The sequence below is a fragment of the Pongo pygmaeus genome, chromosome 16 (genome assembly GCF_028885625.2).
Source record: "Pongo pygmaeus isolate AG05252 chromosome 16, NHGRI_mPonPyg2-v2.0_pri, whole genome shotgun sequence".
In the NCBI taxonomy this organism is placed as follows: domain Eukaryota; kingdom Metazoa; phylum Chordata; class Mammalia; order Primates; family Hominidae; genus Pongo; species Pongo pygmaeus.
Window position 1 is genome coordinate 82,458,711 of NC_072389.2, and position 18,224 is coordinate 82,476,934.

At 34.9% G+C, this 18,224-nt stretch overlaps 1 protein-coding gene across 9 annotated transcripts in view; it reads right to left on the reverse strand.

The window, feature by feature from the left end:
• The window catches only part of SCAPER (S-phase cyclin A associated protein in the ER), a 552,312-nt gene that overhangs the window by 395,831 nt on the left and 138,257 nt on the right, over positions 1–18,224 (reverse strand). For all 9 annotated transcript variants that reach the window (XM_063652363.1, XM_054452429.2, XM_054452422.2 and 6 more), the window contains 4 exons: positions 17,778–17,853; positions 17,552–17,669; positions 17,176–17,287; positions 6,023–6,163 (listed from right to left, as the gene is read on the reverse strand). In XM_063652363.1, the coding sequence (XP_063508433.1) occupies positions 6,023–6,163; positions 17,176–17,287; positions 17,552–17,669; positions 17,778–17,853 (447 nt within the window). The remainder of the gene's footprint in view (positions 1–6,022; positions 6,164–17,175; positions 17,288–17,551; positions 17,670–17,777; positions 17,854–18,224) is intronic.

Here is an 18,224-nt window from a genome sequence, read left to right on the forward strand (position 1 = left end):
CTGAGGCGCTCACCAGAAGTAGATGATGGTGCCATGCTTCTTGTACAGCCTACAGAATAGTGAGCTAAATAAACCTCTTTTCTTTATAAATTACCCAGCCTCAAGTATTGCTTTATAGCAACACAAATGGGCTGAAACAGACCAATGGGAGGGATTGTCTCTTCAACAAATGGTGCTGGGAAATATGGATATTCTTTTTTTTTCCTGTTTCTTTTTTTTTTTTGAGACGGAGTTTTGCTCTTGTTGCCCAGGCTGGAGTGCAATGGCGCGATCTCGGCTCACAGCAACCTCCGACTCCCGGGTTCAAGCCATTCTCCTGCCTCAGCCTCCGGAGTAACTGGGATTACAGGCATGCACCACCACGCCCGGCTAATTTTGTATTTTTAGTAGAGACGGGGTTTCTCCATGTTGGTCAGGCTGGTCTCGAACTCTGGACCTCAGGTGATCCGCCCATCTTGGCCTACCAAAGTGCTGGGATTACAGGCGTGAGCCACCACACCTGGCCGAAATATGGATATTCTCATGCAAAAGAATTAAGTTGAAGCCCTACCTCAGATCACACACAAAAATTAACTCAAAATGTCTTTATGATTTAAATATAAAAATCTAAAACCACAAACTCTTAGAAGAAAACAAAGACGTAAATCTTCATGATCTTGGATTTGATAATTATTTCTTAGCACCAAAAACTAAGCAACAAGAAAAGATAAATAAATTGGAATCTGACAACATTAAAAACTTTTATGAAAAGAACATCATCAAGAAAGTGAAAAGACAACTTGCAAAATTAAAGAAAATATTTGCAAATCACAAGCTTCATAAGGATCTAGTATCCAGAACCTACAAAGAACTCTTATAACTAAACAACAAAAAGACGAACTGCCCAGGTAAAAAGTGAGCAAAGGATTTTGAACAGAGATTTTTTCCAAGAAGATATACAAATGGCCAAAAAGTACATGAAAAGATGCTCTACAGTATTAGTCTTTGGGGAAATAGATAAATTTCTTGAGTGACACAAATTATATAATACAAACAGATAATAGGAATAGCTCTATGTAAATTAAAGAAATAAAACTTTAAGGCAAAAATCCTCCCACAAAGAAAACCCCAGACCCAGATAGCTTCCTTGGTGGATTTTACAAGAAAAAAAAATTAAACAATAAATTGTACCAATTCTACACAAACAACTCTAAAAAAATTGAAGATGATAGAACCCTTCCTAAATCACTTTACAAAGCCAGCATATCCTGTTACCAAAACCAAAGACATTACAAGAAAAGAAACTACCGAACACCCTCGGTCATGAACACTGATACAAAAATTCCTAAAATTTTAGCAAATCAAATTCACCAATATATAAAAATGATAATATACTATGAGTACATGAGGTTTATCCCAGAAATGCACAGTTGGTTTAATATTTGAAAAATCAACCAGTGAAATTCATCATTAAAAAAAATTTTAATGGTATCTTAATTGACAAAACACCATATGAACAATTTTAAAGTCCAATCATGGTAAAGATTTTCAGTAAACTAAGACTAGAAAGAAATTTCCTCAATTTGATAACAGACATCTATGAAATGTCTATAGCTAATATCATACTTAATGGTGAAGAGTAAATGCTTTTCCCCTGAGATTGGGAACAAGGAAAGATGTCAGCTCTCTTCACAACTACTCAACACTGTAGTAGTCCCAGCCATTGCAATAAAAGGAGATAAAAAATAAAAAACATACAGACTGGAAAGAAAGAAATAACAATAGACCTAATAAGTGAGTTTATTAGCAAGGTTGTAAAACACAAGGTACATATACAGAAATCAACTGCATTGCTATGTATTAGCAATGAACAGAAAAAAATTAAAACAAAATATCATTGAATATACCATCAAACATATGAACTACAGATAAATTTCACAGAATAGATGCAAAGGCAAGAATCTAAATAAATTGAGATATATGTCATGTTCATGGAAAGAAATGCTCGATATCATTAAGATGTCAATTCTCCCCCAAATTAATCCGTAAATTCAATGCAATCCCAATTTAAACCCAGATAGGCTTTAAAAAATATTTTTTGTAGAAATTCAAAAGCTGATCCTGTAACTTATATGGAATACAAAGGATCTAAATTAGCCAAAATAGCTCAGAAAAAAAACAACGAAGCTTATGGACTTGTACTTCCTGATTTCAATTTATTATAAAGGTACAATAATCAAGATAGAGTGGTACTGGTATAAAAACAGGCACAGAGATAAAGTAAACAGAATCAAGTTAGAAAGAAAACTCACATATTTGTGGCAAATTCATTTTCAACAATGTTATTAAAGCAATTCAATGTAAAAAGTCTTTAACAGTCTTAAACAACTGATGCTGGAATAGTACATATCCATATGAAAAAAAAAATCTCAACCCTAACTCATAATACAGACAAGTACAAAACCTACAAAGACTAAATCAAAAAAATTTAGAAAATATGAGTAGACTTATAACTAATAAGGACATTGATCAGTAATTTAGAAATCTCCTAAGAAAATCCCTGGACCTGATGGCTTCATGGGTGAATTCTACCAAACACTTAAAGAACTGACACCAATCCTTCTCAAACTCCAAACAACTGAAGAGGAGGGAATACATCCTAACTCATTCTATGGGGCCAGTATTACCCTGATACCAAAATCAGACAGAAACTACAAGGAAAAAACTATAGACCAATATCCTTTATCAATATTAATGCAAAAACTCTCAACAAAATACTAGCAAAGCATATTAAAAGGATTATACACCATGACCAAGTGGGATTTATTCCTGGAAGGGTACAACATATGAAAACTGAACAATGTAATATAACACATTAACAGAATTAAAGAGGAAATAAACAATCTCAACTGATGCAGAAGAAAACATCTGACAATTCAACATCTTTCATGATAAAAAACAACAAACTAGGAACAGAACAAACTCAAAAGCTATATATGAAAAAACCTCAACAAATATCATATTCAATGGTAAAAGACTGAAAGCTTTTACTCTGATATCAGCATCAAGATAAAGATACCTGCTTTCACCACTTCTATTTAAGGTAGCACTAGAAGTTCAAGCCAGAAAAATTAGGAAAGTAAAAGAAATAGTGCCCAAATTTAGAAAGTAGTAAGATTATCTTTGTTCACAGATGATATGAACTTATATGTAGAAAACACAGATTCCACCAAAAAAAATTGTTAGAACTAGTAAAAAATTCAGTAAAGAAGCAGGATACGAAGTCGACATACAAAAATCAATTGCATTTCTATACACTAACAAGGAACAATCTGAAAAGGAGATCATGAAAACAATTCCATTAACAATAGCATCAAAAATAATAAAATACTTAGAAATTAACCATGGAGGCAAAAGACACATATAATAAAAGCTACAAAACATTATTGAAAAATTAAAGACAACACAAATGAATAAAAAATTATCCCATGATCATAAACCAGAACACTTAATATTGTTAAGATATCAACAATACACAAAGTGATGTACAGATTCAATGCAATCTTTACCAAAATCCCAATGATGACTTCGCAGAAACAGAAAAGTCCACCCTAAAATTCATATGGAATCTCAAGGCACCCCAAATAACCAAAACAATTTTGAAAAAGAACAACAAAATTGGATGACTCCCACTTTCTAATTTCAAAACTTACAACAAAACTACAATCATCAAAACAGTATAGTACTAGCACTAAAACAGACATATAGACCTATGGAATAGAACACGGGGCTAAGAAATAGACCCTCACAGATATAGTCAAATGATTTTTGACAAGGGTGCCAAGACAATTTAATGGACAAAGAAAAGCCTTTTCAGCAAATGGTAATGGGAAAACTCGACAGCCACATGCAAAAGAATCAAGCTAAACCTTTACCTAACACCATATACTGAAATTAACTCAAAATGGATCAATTACCTAAATGTAAGATCTAAAGCTATAAAACTCTTAGAAGAAGACACAGGATCAAAGTGTCACGACACTAGATTTTGCAATGATTTATTGGATATGACACCAAAGTCACAGGCAACAAAAGAAAAAAACAGACAAATTGGACTTTGTGAAAATTAAAACATTTTGCATGTCAAAAGATGCTACTGTCAAAGTAAAAATGCAACCCACAGAATGGGAGAAAATGTTTGCAAATCATATCTTTGATTTAAAAACAAATTGATATCAAGAATATATACAGAAGTCTTAAAACTCCACAATAACAACAACAAAAAAACTCAATTCAAAAATGGGCAAAGGACTTCAACAGACATTTCTCCAAAGAGGATAAACAAATGGCAAATAAGCACATGAAAAGATGGTCAACATCACTAATCATTAGACAAATGCAAATCAAAACTACAACGAGATACCAAATAACACACATTAGAATGACTACTATCACAAAAACAAAATGACGGGAGTTAGAGAGGATATGGAATAACTAGAACCCTTGTGCACTACTGATGGGAATATAAAAATGGTGAACTACATGTAGAAAACAGCACGGTGATTCCTCAAAAAATTAAAAATAGAATTACCATATGATCCAGACTTTCCAATTCTGGGTATATACCCAAAAGAATTCAAAGCAGGAACTGCAGAGTTATTTGTACACCCATATTTACAACAGCACTGTTCACAATAGCTAAAATGTAGTAATAACTCAAATGTTCACTGAGGTATGAATGGATAAGCAAAATGTAGTACAAACATACAATGGAAAATTACTCAGCCTGAAAAGGGAAGGAAATTCTAACATATGCTATAACATTGAAGACCTTATGCTAAATGAAATAAGCCAGTCACAAAAAGACAAAATTACACCATATCATTCCATTTACAAGAGGTACTTACAGTAGTCAAAATCATAGATCTAGAAAGTAGAATGATGATTGCCAGGGGCTGGGGGTGAGAATGAGGAGTTATTGTTTAATGAGTATAGAGTTTCAGTTTTACAAGATGAAAAAGAGTAATGGAGATACATGGTGGTGATGACTGCATAACATGAATGCATTAAAACCACTGAACTGTATACTTAATGATTCAGATGATAAATTTTACATTATGTTTTTCCCACAAAAAAACAGGAAAAAAATTAGACTCTATACATGTATTTAAAAAAATGACTCAAATTAAAATGTGTAACTGTGTCGAGTGCTGGTCAGAATATGGCACAACTAGAACTCTCATTCACTGCTGGTAGGAATGTAAAATATTCAACTAGTATGGAAAACCATGTGTAAAACTTAAACATGAACCTACTGTAAGATACTATACCAATCCACTCCTAGGTTTTTATAAAATAAAAATGAAAGTACACATCTGCACAAAGATATATACATGAATTGCCACAGCAGCTATATTTGTAATAGAAAAAAACTGGAAAGAAAACACATGTCCATCAACAAGTGACCAGGTTAACAAATTATGGTATTTCCATATGTAAAGAAATGGAAGGAATGACCCAGCAATGAAAAGGAAGGAACTATTCACACACACAACAGGATAGATGAAGTTCAAAGTAACTATTATGAGGGAAAGCCAGAGAAAAGAATAGATACTGTATGATTCCATGCACATAAGTTCTAGAAAAAGCAAACATCTATACTGATAGAAAGCAGATCAGTAATTAGATAATAGAGTTGAATGAAGGAAAGAATTACAAAGAGGAATTGTGTATTATGTTCATTGTACTGATACTTTCAAGGACATATACATGTCAGAACTCATCAAATGGAATACTTTACATATGTGCTGCTTATTCTCTATCAATTATACCTTTATAGGGTTGTAAAAATAATAATAGATGGCTCATAGAATTATCAAAGGGATAAAATATTGCACCTAGTAAGTTTTAAATGAGCATGTAAAATGCTGTTATTCTACAACAGAATAAACATTGGATAAACATTATCTTCTATTACTATTATATAACAATTGAAAAAAGTACTTGGGTAATTAAGTCAACATTTAAACCTCTTATGATATACCTTAGCTTCTTCTTCTTGTGCTTTTTTCACAATTGCTTGTAATTGCACTTCTCGCTTAAACTCAGCATGAAGTAATTTTTCTTCCATCATCCTACGTCGTTGATCTAGTAATTCTTCCTTCCACTTCCGGACATCCTTCTCCTACGTATAGTGAATTATCACATCCTTAATTTCAATATATACAATCATTTAAAAGAAGTACAAACAAGTAAATGGCTTATGAAATATAAAGTCTAAGCGTGGAAAAATGTGCAGCAACATGACTAACAATTAAGGACACAGACTATGAAGCCAGACTACCTGAATTCATAATCTACATTGGCCACTTACTAGCTGCATAATCTAGACAACTTTTTAAGCCTATGTCTCAGTTTCCTTATCTATAAACAGGAAATAAAAATAATATTACCTAACTCACAGGATTATTTGAAGGTTCATAAAACTCTCAGAAGAGTGGCTTAGACATGCCTCTACAGAAATATTTGCTATTATTCTTGTACTGTTACCATGAGTATGTTTAAAATGAATATAGTGTATATTTCTTATCCTTATAAATGTTAACATCTCTATGATGTAACCCACATTCAAGAAAAATAAGTAATTCTATCCTAGAAACTGAAAAATGACATCTAACAAATCACATTATTTGCATAAGGAACATTCTCTGAAGGAACAGAGAGGGTTTCACCTACAAAAAAAAGATAGATATAATAATTGCTATTTGATGTTGTTTTAAGAAATTAACCCTTAAAATTTTAATTCCTTAAAACAACCTCAAACAGAAGAAGCAAAAGTTTGTTCTGTGCTCCAGGAATAAGATTCAGTACCAATGAAAATAAATTATAGAAAATCAGATGGGTCAATATGAGTGGAAAAAACCTAACTTTTTAATTGTTTTTTCTCTCAATAATTGTGTTGAACCATCCAAAAAAGTATGATACAAAAATAGCATTATACTAAGAGCCAGATGACATGTCCTTAAAGCCTTAGCTCTGCAAATTATTGGTTGTGTAACACTGGAAACAACACTTAGCCTCTCCTAGATTGTTTTTACTTCTATAAAATGAGGTTCAGTACCTGCCCTGTGTACATCATAGAGTTATTGTGGTGATCTGATGACATCACTCATGTGAAACAGTGTTGAAAACAATAATCCATCATACAAATGGAAGATGAAATTTGCCATTAAAATTAATTGAAGGGATACCTACATTGATGAGAAAATTACCAGAAAACATCTAAAGTCTTGCATACTTTCACTAATCTATGATTTTCTTGCATGAATACTTGGAGATCATATTTAGATAAAAGAAAATATACTATAATTTTGTTGGTATTAAAAAACACAGTAAGAGAAGAACTGTGATAGTGTTAGAGCACTTCTCTTAAGCTAAAATTAAAATAATACATTGACTCTTGTAGAACCCCACAAGACTGCTTTTCATATCTAATCTATTCATCTACATGACAAATTCTTGAGATTCAAGTAAAAAGAAAAATCAAAGAATTTTCTTACAGTCCTAGTCAACTTTACTACTGTATTCAACAGAATCTTGCGCTACCTAACGCATTTTTATGAACATTCAGATTATGTGGTCCAACTATTTCTCCCAAATTTAAACTACACACTAAAAGTAATCCAAATAATATGCTTAACCTATGCATATTTATATTCCTTTCTAATACCAGAAGGTAACGAAAGAGTTCACCTGTAATTACAATATAGTGGCCATACATCTTTCATCATGCTGTGTTAGGTACTTGTAGTATGGAGCCTCTGAGATGGTGCCCAGTGATCTAAGCCACCTGGTTTTAAGATCCTTATGTAATCTCCTCCCATATTGTATCAGGACTGTGACCAAAAGAATACAGCAAAAGCGATGCTATAAAACTCAGCACAACTTCCTTTTATCAACTCTCTTGGGTACTTTTTCCTTTCTCTCCCCTACTCTCTCTCTGATTTTCTATGGAGAAACCACTGGCCATGTCATGAAGACACTTGGGCTGTAGAAAGGTATACTTGGCAAGAAACTGAGGTTTCTGGCCCACAGCCAAAGGGGAACAAAGGCCAGCAAATAACCACACAAATGAGTATGGAAGTGGATCCTCCAGACCCAGATGACTATGACCTGATGACTATGATCCTCCAGACCCAGATGACCTGACTGATAGCTTGACTAAAAATTCATCAGGCCGGGAGCAGTGGCTCACGCCTGTAATCCCAGTACTTGGGAGGCAGATCACTTCAGGTCCGGAGTTCGAGACCAGCCTGGCCAACATGGTGAAACCCCATCTCTACCAAAAATATAAAAAATTAGCCAGGTTTGGTGGTGCACGCCTGTAATCCCAGATACTCAAGAGGCTGAGGCAGGAGAATCGCTTGAACTCGGGAGGTGGAGGCTGCAGTGAGCCGAGATTCTGCCATGGCACTCCAACCTGGGTGACAGAGCCAGACTCCGTCTCAAAAAAAAAAAAAAAAAAAAAAAAAAAAATTCATCAAAGACCCAGGGCAAGAATGATGGCCAGGTATGATGGCTCATGCCTGGAATTCCAGTGCTTTAGAAGGCCAAGGTAGAAGGATTGCTTGATGCCAGGAATTTGAGACCAGTCTGGGCAACATGGCAAGACCCTGTACCTACAAAAAAATTAAGAATTTAACCAGGCACGATGGCATGTGCCAGTAATCTTGGTTACTCAGGAGGCTGAGGCAGGAGGATGGCTTGGGCCCAGAAGTTCTAGGCTGCAGTGAGCTATGCTGCATCACTGCACTCCATCCTGGGAGACAGAGCAAGTTCCTGACTCTAAAAAAAACAATAAAAGAATCACTATGCAATTCATGGTTGCCTTTTTTACAGAAAAATGTGAGCCGATAAATGTTTGCTCTTTTAAGCTACATTTTTCTGTCATTTGTAATAGAGCATAGATAACACAGTACTCAGTTATAAGAGCGACTGTATATTAAACAACATCCAAGCTAGCACTATGTTACTGTCTTACATACTTGCCTCATTTAAGCATCACAACAGGTTAATAATTATAATTGTCATTTTTCAGAAAAAGAAACTGAAATACAATAATGTTAAGTAACTTGTTCAGGGAATCATAGCTTATTATATAATAAAATCAAGATTTAAACTTGGTGGGCTATCTCCAGAGCCCATGTTATTTCTACTTACCACAATGATCAATAGTTATTCTGCTCTAACTACACAGACTCTCTTCTGTAAATAGAATTAGTGCTCCACTTATCCAAACTTGATCATCTTTCCCTGATGTTGAAAATAATGGTTTTCCTCTTCTAATAAGTTTATATCCCATTACATTCATAGATTTTCTAATGAAGGAATATCTTTGAATTCCAGGAATAAACTCAATGTTTCCTATGTTTTCAGGTATTTTTTGTTTTTTGTTAACTACAGTCATGATGCTGTACATTACCTCAACAGAAATTATTAATCTTGCATAAGTCAAACTTTTGTACCCTTTGACCAATATCACTCCATCTCCCCTCTCTGCTTCTATGAATGTGACTTTTTCCCATATTCCACATAGAAGTGAGATCATGCAGCATTTCTGTGTCTCATTTCACTTAGCTTAATATCCTCTAGCTCCATCCACGTTGTCACAAATGTCAAAATTTCATTCTTCTTAAGGCTAGATAATATTCTGTTTTATATATATATATATATATATATATATATATATACACACACACTCAAATATATACCATATTTTTCTCATTCGTCAGCAGACATTTAGATTGTTTCCTATCTTGGCTATTATGAATAATGTTACAGTGAACATGGGTGCACAGGTATCTCTTCTTGATCCAGATTTCAATTCCTTTGGATATATACCCAGAAGAATAATTGCTGATCATATGACAGGTTCTATTTTAATTTTTTGAGGAAATTCCATATTGCTTACTATAATGGTTATACTAATTTACATTCCTACCAACAGCATACAAGGGTTCCATTTTCTCCACATCCTCCCCAATACTTGCCTCTTGTCATTTTGATAATAGCCATCCTAACAAATGTCAGGTGATATTTCACTCAAGTTCAATTTCCATTTCCCCTGATCATTATAGATGCTGAGCGCCTTTCCATGTACCTGTTAGCCTTTTGGATTTCTCCTTTTGAGAAGTGTCTCTTTAAGTCCTTTGCCCATTTTTGAGTCAGGCTGTTTTCCTGCCATTGAGTTGTGTGAGTACTTCAAATATTTTGGTTATTAATGCCTTATCTGATATATTTTTCACAAATATTTTCCCATTCCATAGCTGTCTTTTCATTTTGATAATTTTTTCATTTGCTGTATAGGTTTTTAATTTGATATAATTCCACGTGTCTAATTTTGCTTTTGTTGCCTGTGTTTTTCTGTCATATTCAAAAAATTATCACCAAGATCAATGTCAAGAAGGTTTTTCTGCAAGTTTTTTTCTAAAAGTTATATGGTTTCAGATTTTATGTTTAAGCCTTTAATCCATTTTGAGTTGATTTTTATGCATGGTGTAAGATAAGCGTCCAATTTCAATCTTTTGCATGTGGATACCCAGTATTCCCAATACCCTTTGTTGAAAAGATTACGCTTTCCCCATTGTATATTCTCGGCATCCTTGTCAAAGACCAGTTGCCCATAATTGCATAGGTTTATTTCTGGGTTTTCTATTAAGTTCCATTGGTCTGTGTGTATGTTTGTATGCTAGTGCCAAATTGTTTTGATTACTATACCTTTATAATAAAATTTAAAGTTAGAAAGTGTTATGACTATAGCCTTTGCTCTTCTTGCTCAAGATGACTTTCAATCTTTGGGGTCTTTTGGAGCTCCATATGAATTTTAGGACTGTTTCTCTATTTCTCTAAAAACAAATGGTTGGGATTTTGATAGAGATTGCACTGAAATTGTAGATCACTTAAGGCTGTATGGCCATTATAATAATATTAATTCTTCTAATCCATGAACACGGGTATCTTTCTATTTACTTGCTGCTTTAAATTTTCTTTCATAAATTTATAATTTTCACTATACAAGTGATTCACCCCCCTGCTTAATTCCTAAGTATTTTATTCTTTTTGTTGCTAATATAAAGAAAACTGTATCCTTAATTTCTCTCTCATATAGTTCGTAGTGTATGAAAACCCCACTGATTCTTAAGCATGTTGATTTTGTATCTCTAAACATTAGTGAATTCATATATTATTTCTCAAAGTTTTTTGTGGAATCTTTAAGGTTGTCTATATTTATGATGTTATCTACAAATAGATAATTTTACTTCTTTCCCTTCCCATATAATGCATTCATTTCTTCTTCTTGCTTTTCCCAGTATTTCTAGTACTATGTTGGAGAGAAATGGTAAAAGTGGGCATACTTGCCTTTTACCAAATCATAGAGAAAAAGCTTTCAGTTTTTTCTCTGATGTTAACTGTGGGTTGTTCATATATGGGCTGTCTTAGTCTGTTTTGTGCTGCTATAACAGAATATCAGAAACTAGGTAATTTATTAAAAAAAGACATTTATTTATCACGTAATAGTTCTGGAGACTGGAAGTCCAATATCAAGGTGGTGGCATCTGATAAGGTTCTTACTAAATCAACCCTGGAGGAAAGCAACAGGGCAAGAGAGGGCAAAGGGTGGCGTGGGCACTATGGGGAGCTGAATCCCACATTTTATAAGGCACCCACTCCTGCAATAAGGACCCACTTCCACAATAATGGTATCAATCCATTCATAAGAGCAGAGCCAATATAACCTAAAGAACCCACCTCTTAATATTGTTACAATAGCAATTAAGCTTCAATATGTGTTTTGGAGGGGATAAACATTAAAAAAACAGCATTGGCCTATATTGTGTCGAGTAAAGTTCCTTCTATACCTATTATGTTGAGGGTTTTTTCATGAAAGGATATTGAACTTTGTCAAGTGTTTATCCTGCATCTATTGAAATATTAGTGTGTTTTTTGTCTTTCACTGTATTCATGTAGTATATTGCATTTATACATTTTAGTATATTTCACCATACTTATATTCCAGAGATAAATCCCACTCAATCATGGTATGATTGTAGATGTATTCTTGAATTTGGTTTGCCAGTATTTTAAAGAGGATTTCTGCATCTATGTTCATCTGGAATACTGGCCTGTAGTTTTCCCCTTTCTTGTGTTTCTATCTAGATTTGGAATCAGAGTGATGCTGGCCTCATAATACAAGTTTGGGAGTTGTAAGAGATAGGAAAAACTAAATTGTTTTTCCTACTCTCACATACAACACAATAACAATTCTGTTCACCAAGATTTTTATGGGGTTTTTCTCACACTGACCACTTCTCTGACGCCAGCTAGCTGTCATATAATTCAATCCAATTCTGACATTATCAACCTGGTCCCACAGATTAAGGGCTCAGTCCCACAAGACTGCCCCCACAACTTCAGATGCTAATCACAAGTCCCAAGTTCTGACCCATACTTCTGACAAACCAGCTACAAATTTGGGGTTCTCACAACTGTCTCCTCAAGTTTGATTAATTTGCTAGAGTGGCCCACAGAACTCAAGGAAACACTTTACTTACTATTGCCAATTTATTACAAAGGAACTTTTAAAGGATGCAGATAAACAGCCAGATGGAAAAGATGCCTAAGGCAAAGTGCAAAGAAGGGACACGAAACTTACATGCCTTCTCCAGGTGTGCCACCTTCACATGTTTAACAACCCAGAAGCTCCCCAAAGTCTGTTCTTGGGATTTTTCATGGAAGCTTCATTACAGAGGCATGATCTATTAAATCACTGGCTTTGGCAATCAACCAAACCTGGAGGTCGAAGTTCTGGTAGCCAGCACCAATTCTGAGGCTGTTCAGGACACTACCAAGAGTAGCCTCATTACAACAAAAGATGCTCCTATCACTCAGCAAAGCCCAAGGCATTTAGGAACTCTGTTTCAGATGCTCTTATCACTCAAGAAATTACAAAGATTATAGAAGTTATCTGTTGGGAACCGAGTCAAAGATCACATATTGGAAAAACAATATTATCCTAGTGCTTCTATCTACCAGAGTTTTAGAAGCTCTACATCAGGAACCAGGGGCAGAGACCAATATTTCTTATTTCACAAAAGTGTTCCCTCTTCTTTTATTTTTCAGAAAAGTTTAAGAAAGGTTGGTACTACTTCTCCTTTATATGTTTCGTAGAATTGATCAGTGAAGCCATCTGGCCCTAGGCTTTTTTTGTTGGTTTTTGATTACTGATTCAATCTCTGTATTTGTTATTGGTCTGTTTAGGCTCTTTGTTTCTCTTTGATTCAGTCATGTTGGGTTGTACATTTCTAGGAATTTATCCACTTCTTCTAAGGTTATCCAATTTGGTGCCATATAATTATTGATAATAGTTCTTTACGATCCTTTTTGTTTCTCTGTTATCCATTGTAATGACTCTACTTTCGTTTCTAATTGAGTCTTTTTTTCTTAGACTAGCTAAGAGTTTGTTGATTTTTTTATCCTTCCAACAAACCACCCTGTTTTATTAATTTTTTTCCCATCATTTTTCTCTTTTGCATTTCAATTATTTCTGCTCTAATCATTATTTCTTTCCATATAGTAACTTTGGGGTTAGTTTTGTTTCTTCTTTTTCTAGTTCTGTGAGTTAGAAAACTAGTGTAGGCATTTATTACTATAAACTTCCCTCAGTCTTGTTTTGCTACATCTCACAAATTTTAGTGAGTTATGTTTGTTTTCATTTGCTTCAAGCCATTATTTAAATTCCCCTTTATTTCCTTTTACCAAATAGTTGTTCAACTGTATGTTCAGTTTTCACATTTTTGCTAATTTTCCTATTTTCTGTTATTGATTTCTAGATTCATTCCACTGCGGTCTAAAAGATATTGGTATGATTTCCATCTTCTTAAATTTCTAAAGACTTCTGTTGTGACCTAACACATGATCTATTCTGAAGAACGTTTCATGCGCACTTGAGAAGAATGAGTATTCTCCTGATTTGGGGGTAGAAAATCCTGTATATATTTCTTAGGCACATTTAGTGTATAGTGTTGTAAGTCACCTGTTTCATTATTGATTTTCTACTTGGATGTTCTATCCATTATTGAGAGTGGACCACTGGAGTCTCCTACTATTATTGTATTACTACCAATTTTTCCCTTCAGATTTATATTTGTTTTATATATTTATGTGTTAGGTTGCTGGGTGCAAATATATTTAAATTGTTGTATCCTCCTGTTAAACTGACTCTTTTATCATTATTTAATGGCCTTCTTCCTCTCTAGGGACAGTTCTTGTCCTAAAGTCTGTTTTGTCTAAGTTTAGCCACTTCTGCTCTCTTTTGGTTACAATTTACATGGAATAAGATATTCCTTCGTGTTCAGCCAAGTCTGTTCAAGGCAGCATATGGTTGGGTATGTCTTTTTTTAATTCACTGAGCCACTCTATGCCCTTTGATTGGGGAGTTTAATCCGTTTACACTTGAAGTAATTATTAACAGTAAGTAAAGATTTATTACTGCCATTTTGCTACTTATTTTCTATTTGTTCTGCAGGCTTTTGTTCCTTACTCTATTGCTATCTTCATTTGTTATTTGATTGTGGGGTTTTTTTTTTCTAATGGTTTGGTTTGATTTCTCTTTAGCATTTGTGTATTTACATAGGTTTGCCCTTGTGGTTACAATTGTCTACTTATTTTGATAACAACTTAAATTCAATGGCCTACAAAACTCTACACTTTTACCTACCACTACACTATGTGTTTTTGAAGTCAGAGTTTACTATTTTTCATACAGTGAATCTATTATCAATTTCTTGTCATTATACTTGATACCTTTTTGTCTTTTAAGTCCCCTCCCCCACCCTATCTTAGCAACAGGATGCTGCTCTGTTTCCCAGGCTGCAGTGCAATGGTGCAATCCTAGCTCACTGCAGCCTCAAACTCCCAGGTTCAAGCGATCCTTCTGCGTCAGCCCCCCAGGTAGCTGGGACTACAGGTGCCTACCACCACAAGTGATAATGTTTTTGTTGTTCCTTATTTTTGTAGAGATGACGTCTTGCTATGTTGTCCAGGCTGGTGTGAGACACCTGGCTTCATGTGATCCTCCCACCTCAGCCTCCTAAAGCACTGGGATTACAAGTGTGAGTCACCACACACAGCCTTCTTTAAAGTTTTATATTGGGGTTACCAGTTATTTCTGTACCACCCTTACAGTATTATGTTATTCTATATTTGACTGTACATTTACCCCTGAGCTTTACATACTTTCCTTCATATGCTTTTACATTGGTGTTTATCATTTTTTCTATTCCATTTTAAGAACTCAATTAGCATTTCTTCTCAGGGAAGCCTAGTGATGACAAACTCCCTCAATTTTTGTGTGTCTGGGAAAGACTTTATCTCCTTTTCATTTTTAAAGATAGCTTTCCAGGGTATAGTAACCATGGCTGGCAGGGTTTTGTTTTTTTCTTTCAGTACTTTGAATATACCATCCCATTATCTCCTAGCCTGGAAGATTCATGTTGAGAAATTCACTGATCATTTCTGGGGCAGGGGGTGTGGGGGGCAGGTTTCCCTTGTATGAGATGAGTTGCCTTTCTCTTGCAGCTTTCAAAAATCTGTATTTGAGTTTTGACAATTTAATTATAATAAGTCTTGATGTAAACTTCTTTAACTGTTGTGGGGTTCTATGAGCTTGAGTCTGGATATCTGTTTTGCTCTCCATATTTAGGAAGTTTTGGGTTATTTCTTTAAAAAAAAAAAAGGTTTTCTGCCTGCTTCTCTTCAATCCCTATAATGCATATATTCATTCAATGATAGTGTCCCATAAATCTCAGAGGCGTCCTTCATTTTTTTCATTATTTTCTCTCCTCTTACTAGGTAATTCCAAATGACCTGTTTTCAAGTTCTCTTGATTCTTTCTTCTGCTTCACTGAGTCTGCTGCTGAAGCTCTCTACTGAATTTTCTAGTTTCTTCAGTGTATTCTTCACTTCTAGAATTTGTTTGGTTCTTTCTCATGGCTTCACTTTCTTGATGTTCTCATTTTGTTTTTATGTTGTTTTCCTGATTTTGTTACATTATTTATCTGTGTTCTCTTACAGTTCACTGACCTTCAAAATTTATTTTGAATATTTTGTCAGGGACTTCATGGATCTTCACTTGTTTGGGTTGCTTGCTGGATATTTATTGTGTTCTCTTGGTGGTGTCAAGTTTTCCTGATTTTTCATGTTCTTTGTATCCTTGCATTGCTGTCTGTGCACTTAAAGAAGCAGTCACCTTCTCCAGTCTTTATGGACTGGCTTCAGAAAGGATAGTCAATTGCTCAGATGGGAGCACTGACTTGGGGGGAATGCAGGAGCATATTGTTGCACTAAGCCTACTGGCACACAGAGTGCCAAAGTGTGGAGAAGTACAACAACTCTTGGTTTATATGTATGCATTGGCGTGGCAGCTCAGGGAGCTAGAGTTGGCAATATCAGTAACAGGGCAGTCCTCAGCTCCAAAAGCTACAGGGTGTAGGCAGTGGCTGCCAGCAGCACCTCTGTGTTAAGAAGTGAGCACCCCTGGTAGGTGAAAGCCAAGGCAGGTGGTGGCAGAGGCCAGGTGGAGTTTGGTTGCAGGCATACATGTGGCAATGGGGGCCATAGCCAGCTGTGGCCATGTGTGTGCATGGCTATTTGGCCCACTGCATATGGACATGGATTGACAACAACTGTGGGACAGGGCAGTAGCTTGCATTCCTCTAGCTGAAGGGGTTGGCTGCACATACATAAACAGAAGTAAAAACCAGAGCCAAGAGCAAGGAGCAGGGCTGGCCATCGGCAAACACACTACAAACTGATAGTCTTAGGCTCCAAATTGTCCTACCAGGTCATTCTACACTTTAGACAAACCTCCCCAAGGAAACCCTCCAATGAAAATGGCAAAAGACAAGTAGAGCTTTAATAATCCACGCTAACCTGCAAAATATCAATTTACTAGATAATTTGAAAATGACGATTTTTTAATAGTTAACCTTCTTGGATTCAATAGATTAAAATGCCTTTATTTCCTAGCAAATCTGATTATTTTTATGGTTATTTTAGCTTCTCTCAGACCAGAAGTAGAGTCGAAAATAAGCCCACCAACTTCAGACTATCATAATTTCCTAAAAAATAAAAACTCACTCTTTCTAACAATTTCTGAAGCTTCAATGTTTTCTCTTCGCGTAACTTTTCCCTTAGCTGCTGTGCTTTCATTTGTTTTTCTTCATGTTTCTTCTTAGATTCTGCAATTGTTCTATTAATACAAACAAATGGAGAAGAGACATGAAATGTTTACGTGATAATGCCAGAAAAAGCGTTCTTTAGACTTCACAGTTCTTAAAGTATACAAAACTAATTTTGGCCCAACATTTCAGGAAAGCTTTGTTACTTTTCAATGGATCTGAAACTGTCCTGAAGTAATGTGTCCAAAAATGTCATGTAGCAATTTTATTTAACAGTCAAGAGTGGCTAGTTTCCTTCCTGTGAATCATTTCAAATTGATTTTCAAATGCCAGACCTTTTACGAGAGGGTGAAGAAAGTTTTTCATGCATGTGAATTCCATGCCCTGGAGGTCTAGCAGGTTCTTCTTCTACAATGTCCCCCCAGGATGTATTTTGGCGCCAAGACTCACGAGCTGTTCAGAAAAAAATACTATTATTGTTTAACCACATAGGTCTATAAAACATTTGAGAACAAACTTTTGAACACTGTACTACACATCCAATATGCATATACACAATACCTTCATAATCTGCAAGGACATCGTTCCAGTCCATGGACATACCACAGAAAGATACACTCCCACTGCCCATGCTGGCCTAAAATGTAATAAGCGAAGTTGAAAATCAAATCTTTGAACACAATTACAACTTTAGAAAATGAACTATACATGAAAATTTCCTACCTGTTGTTAATATATTCTATTTAACCAACAGCTGAAAACCAGGAAAAAGGTACCTACCAGTACAATCAAAATAATTGCCAAGTTAAAATACCACAGCCTATTCATTTTAAGAGCCTAGCAGCCATTAACAGCAGAGACAAATGAAGTAAATTTAAGAAATATATTGGACTTATCCTATTACTACATAAATGCTAACATATACAAAGCAAATACTGAAGAACTAAAGATTGTTTGGCATTAAAATTTAATAAACCAATATGTAAAACATTTAAAGTTATTTTATTC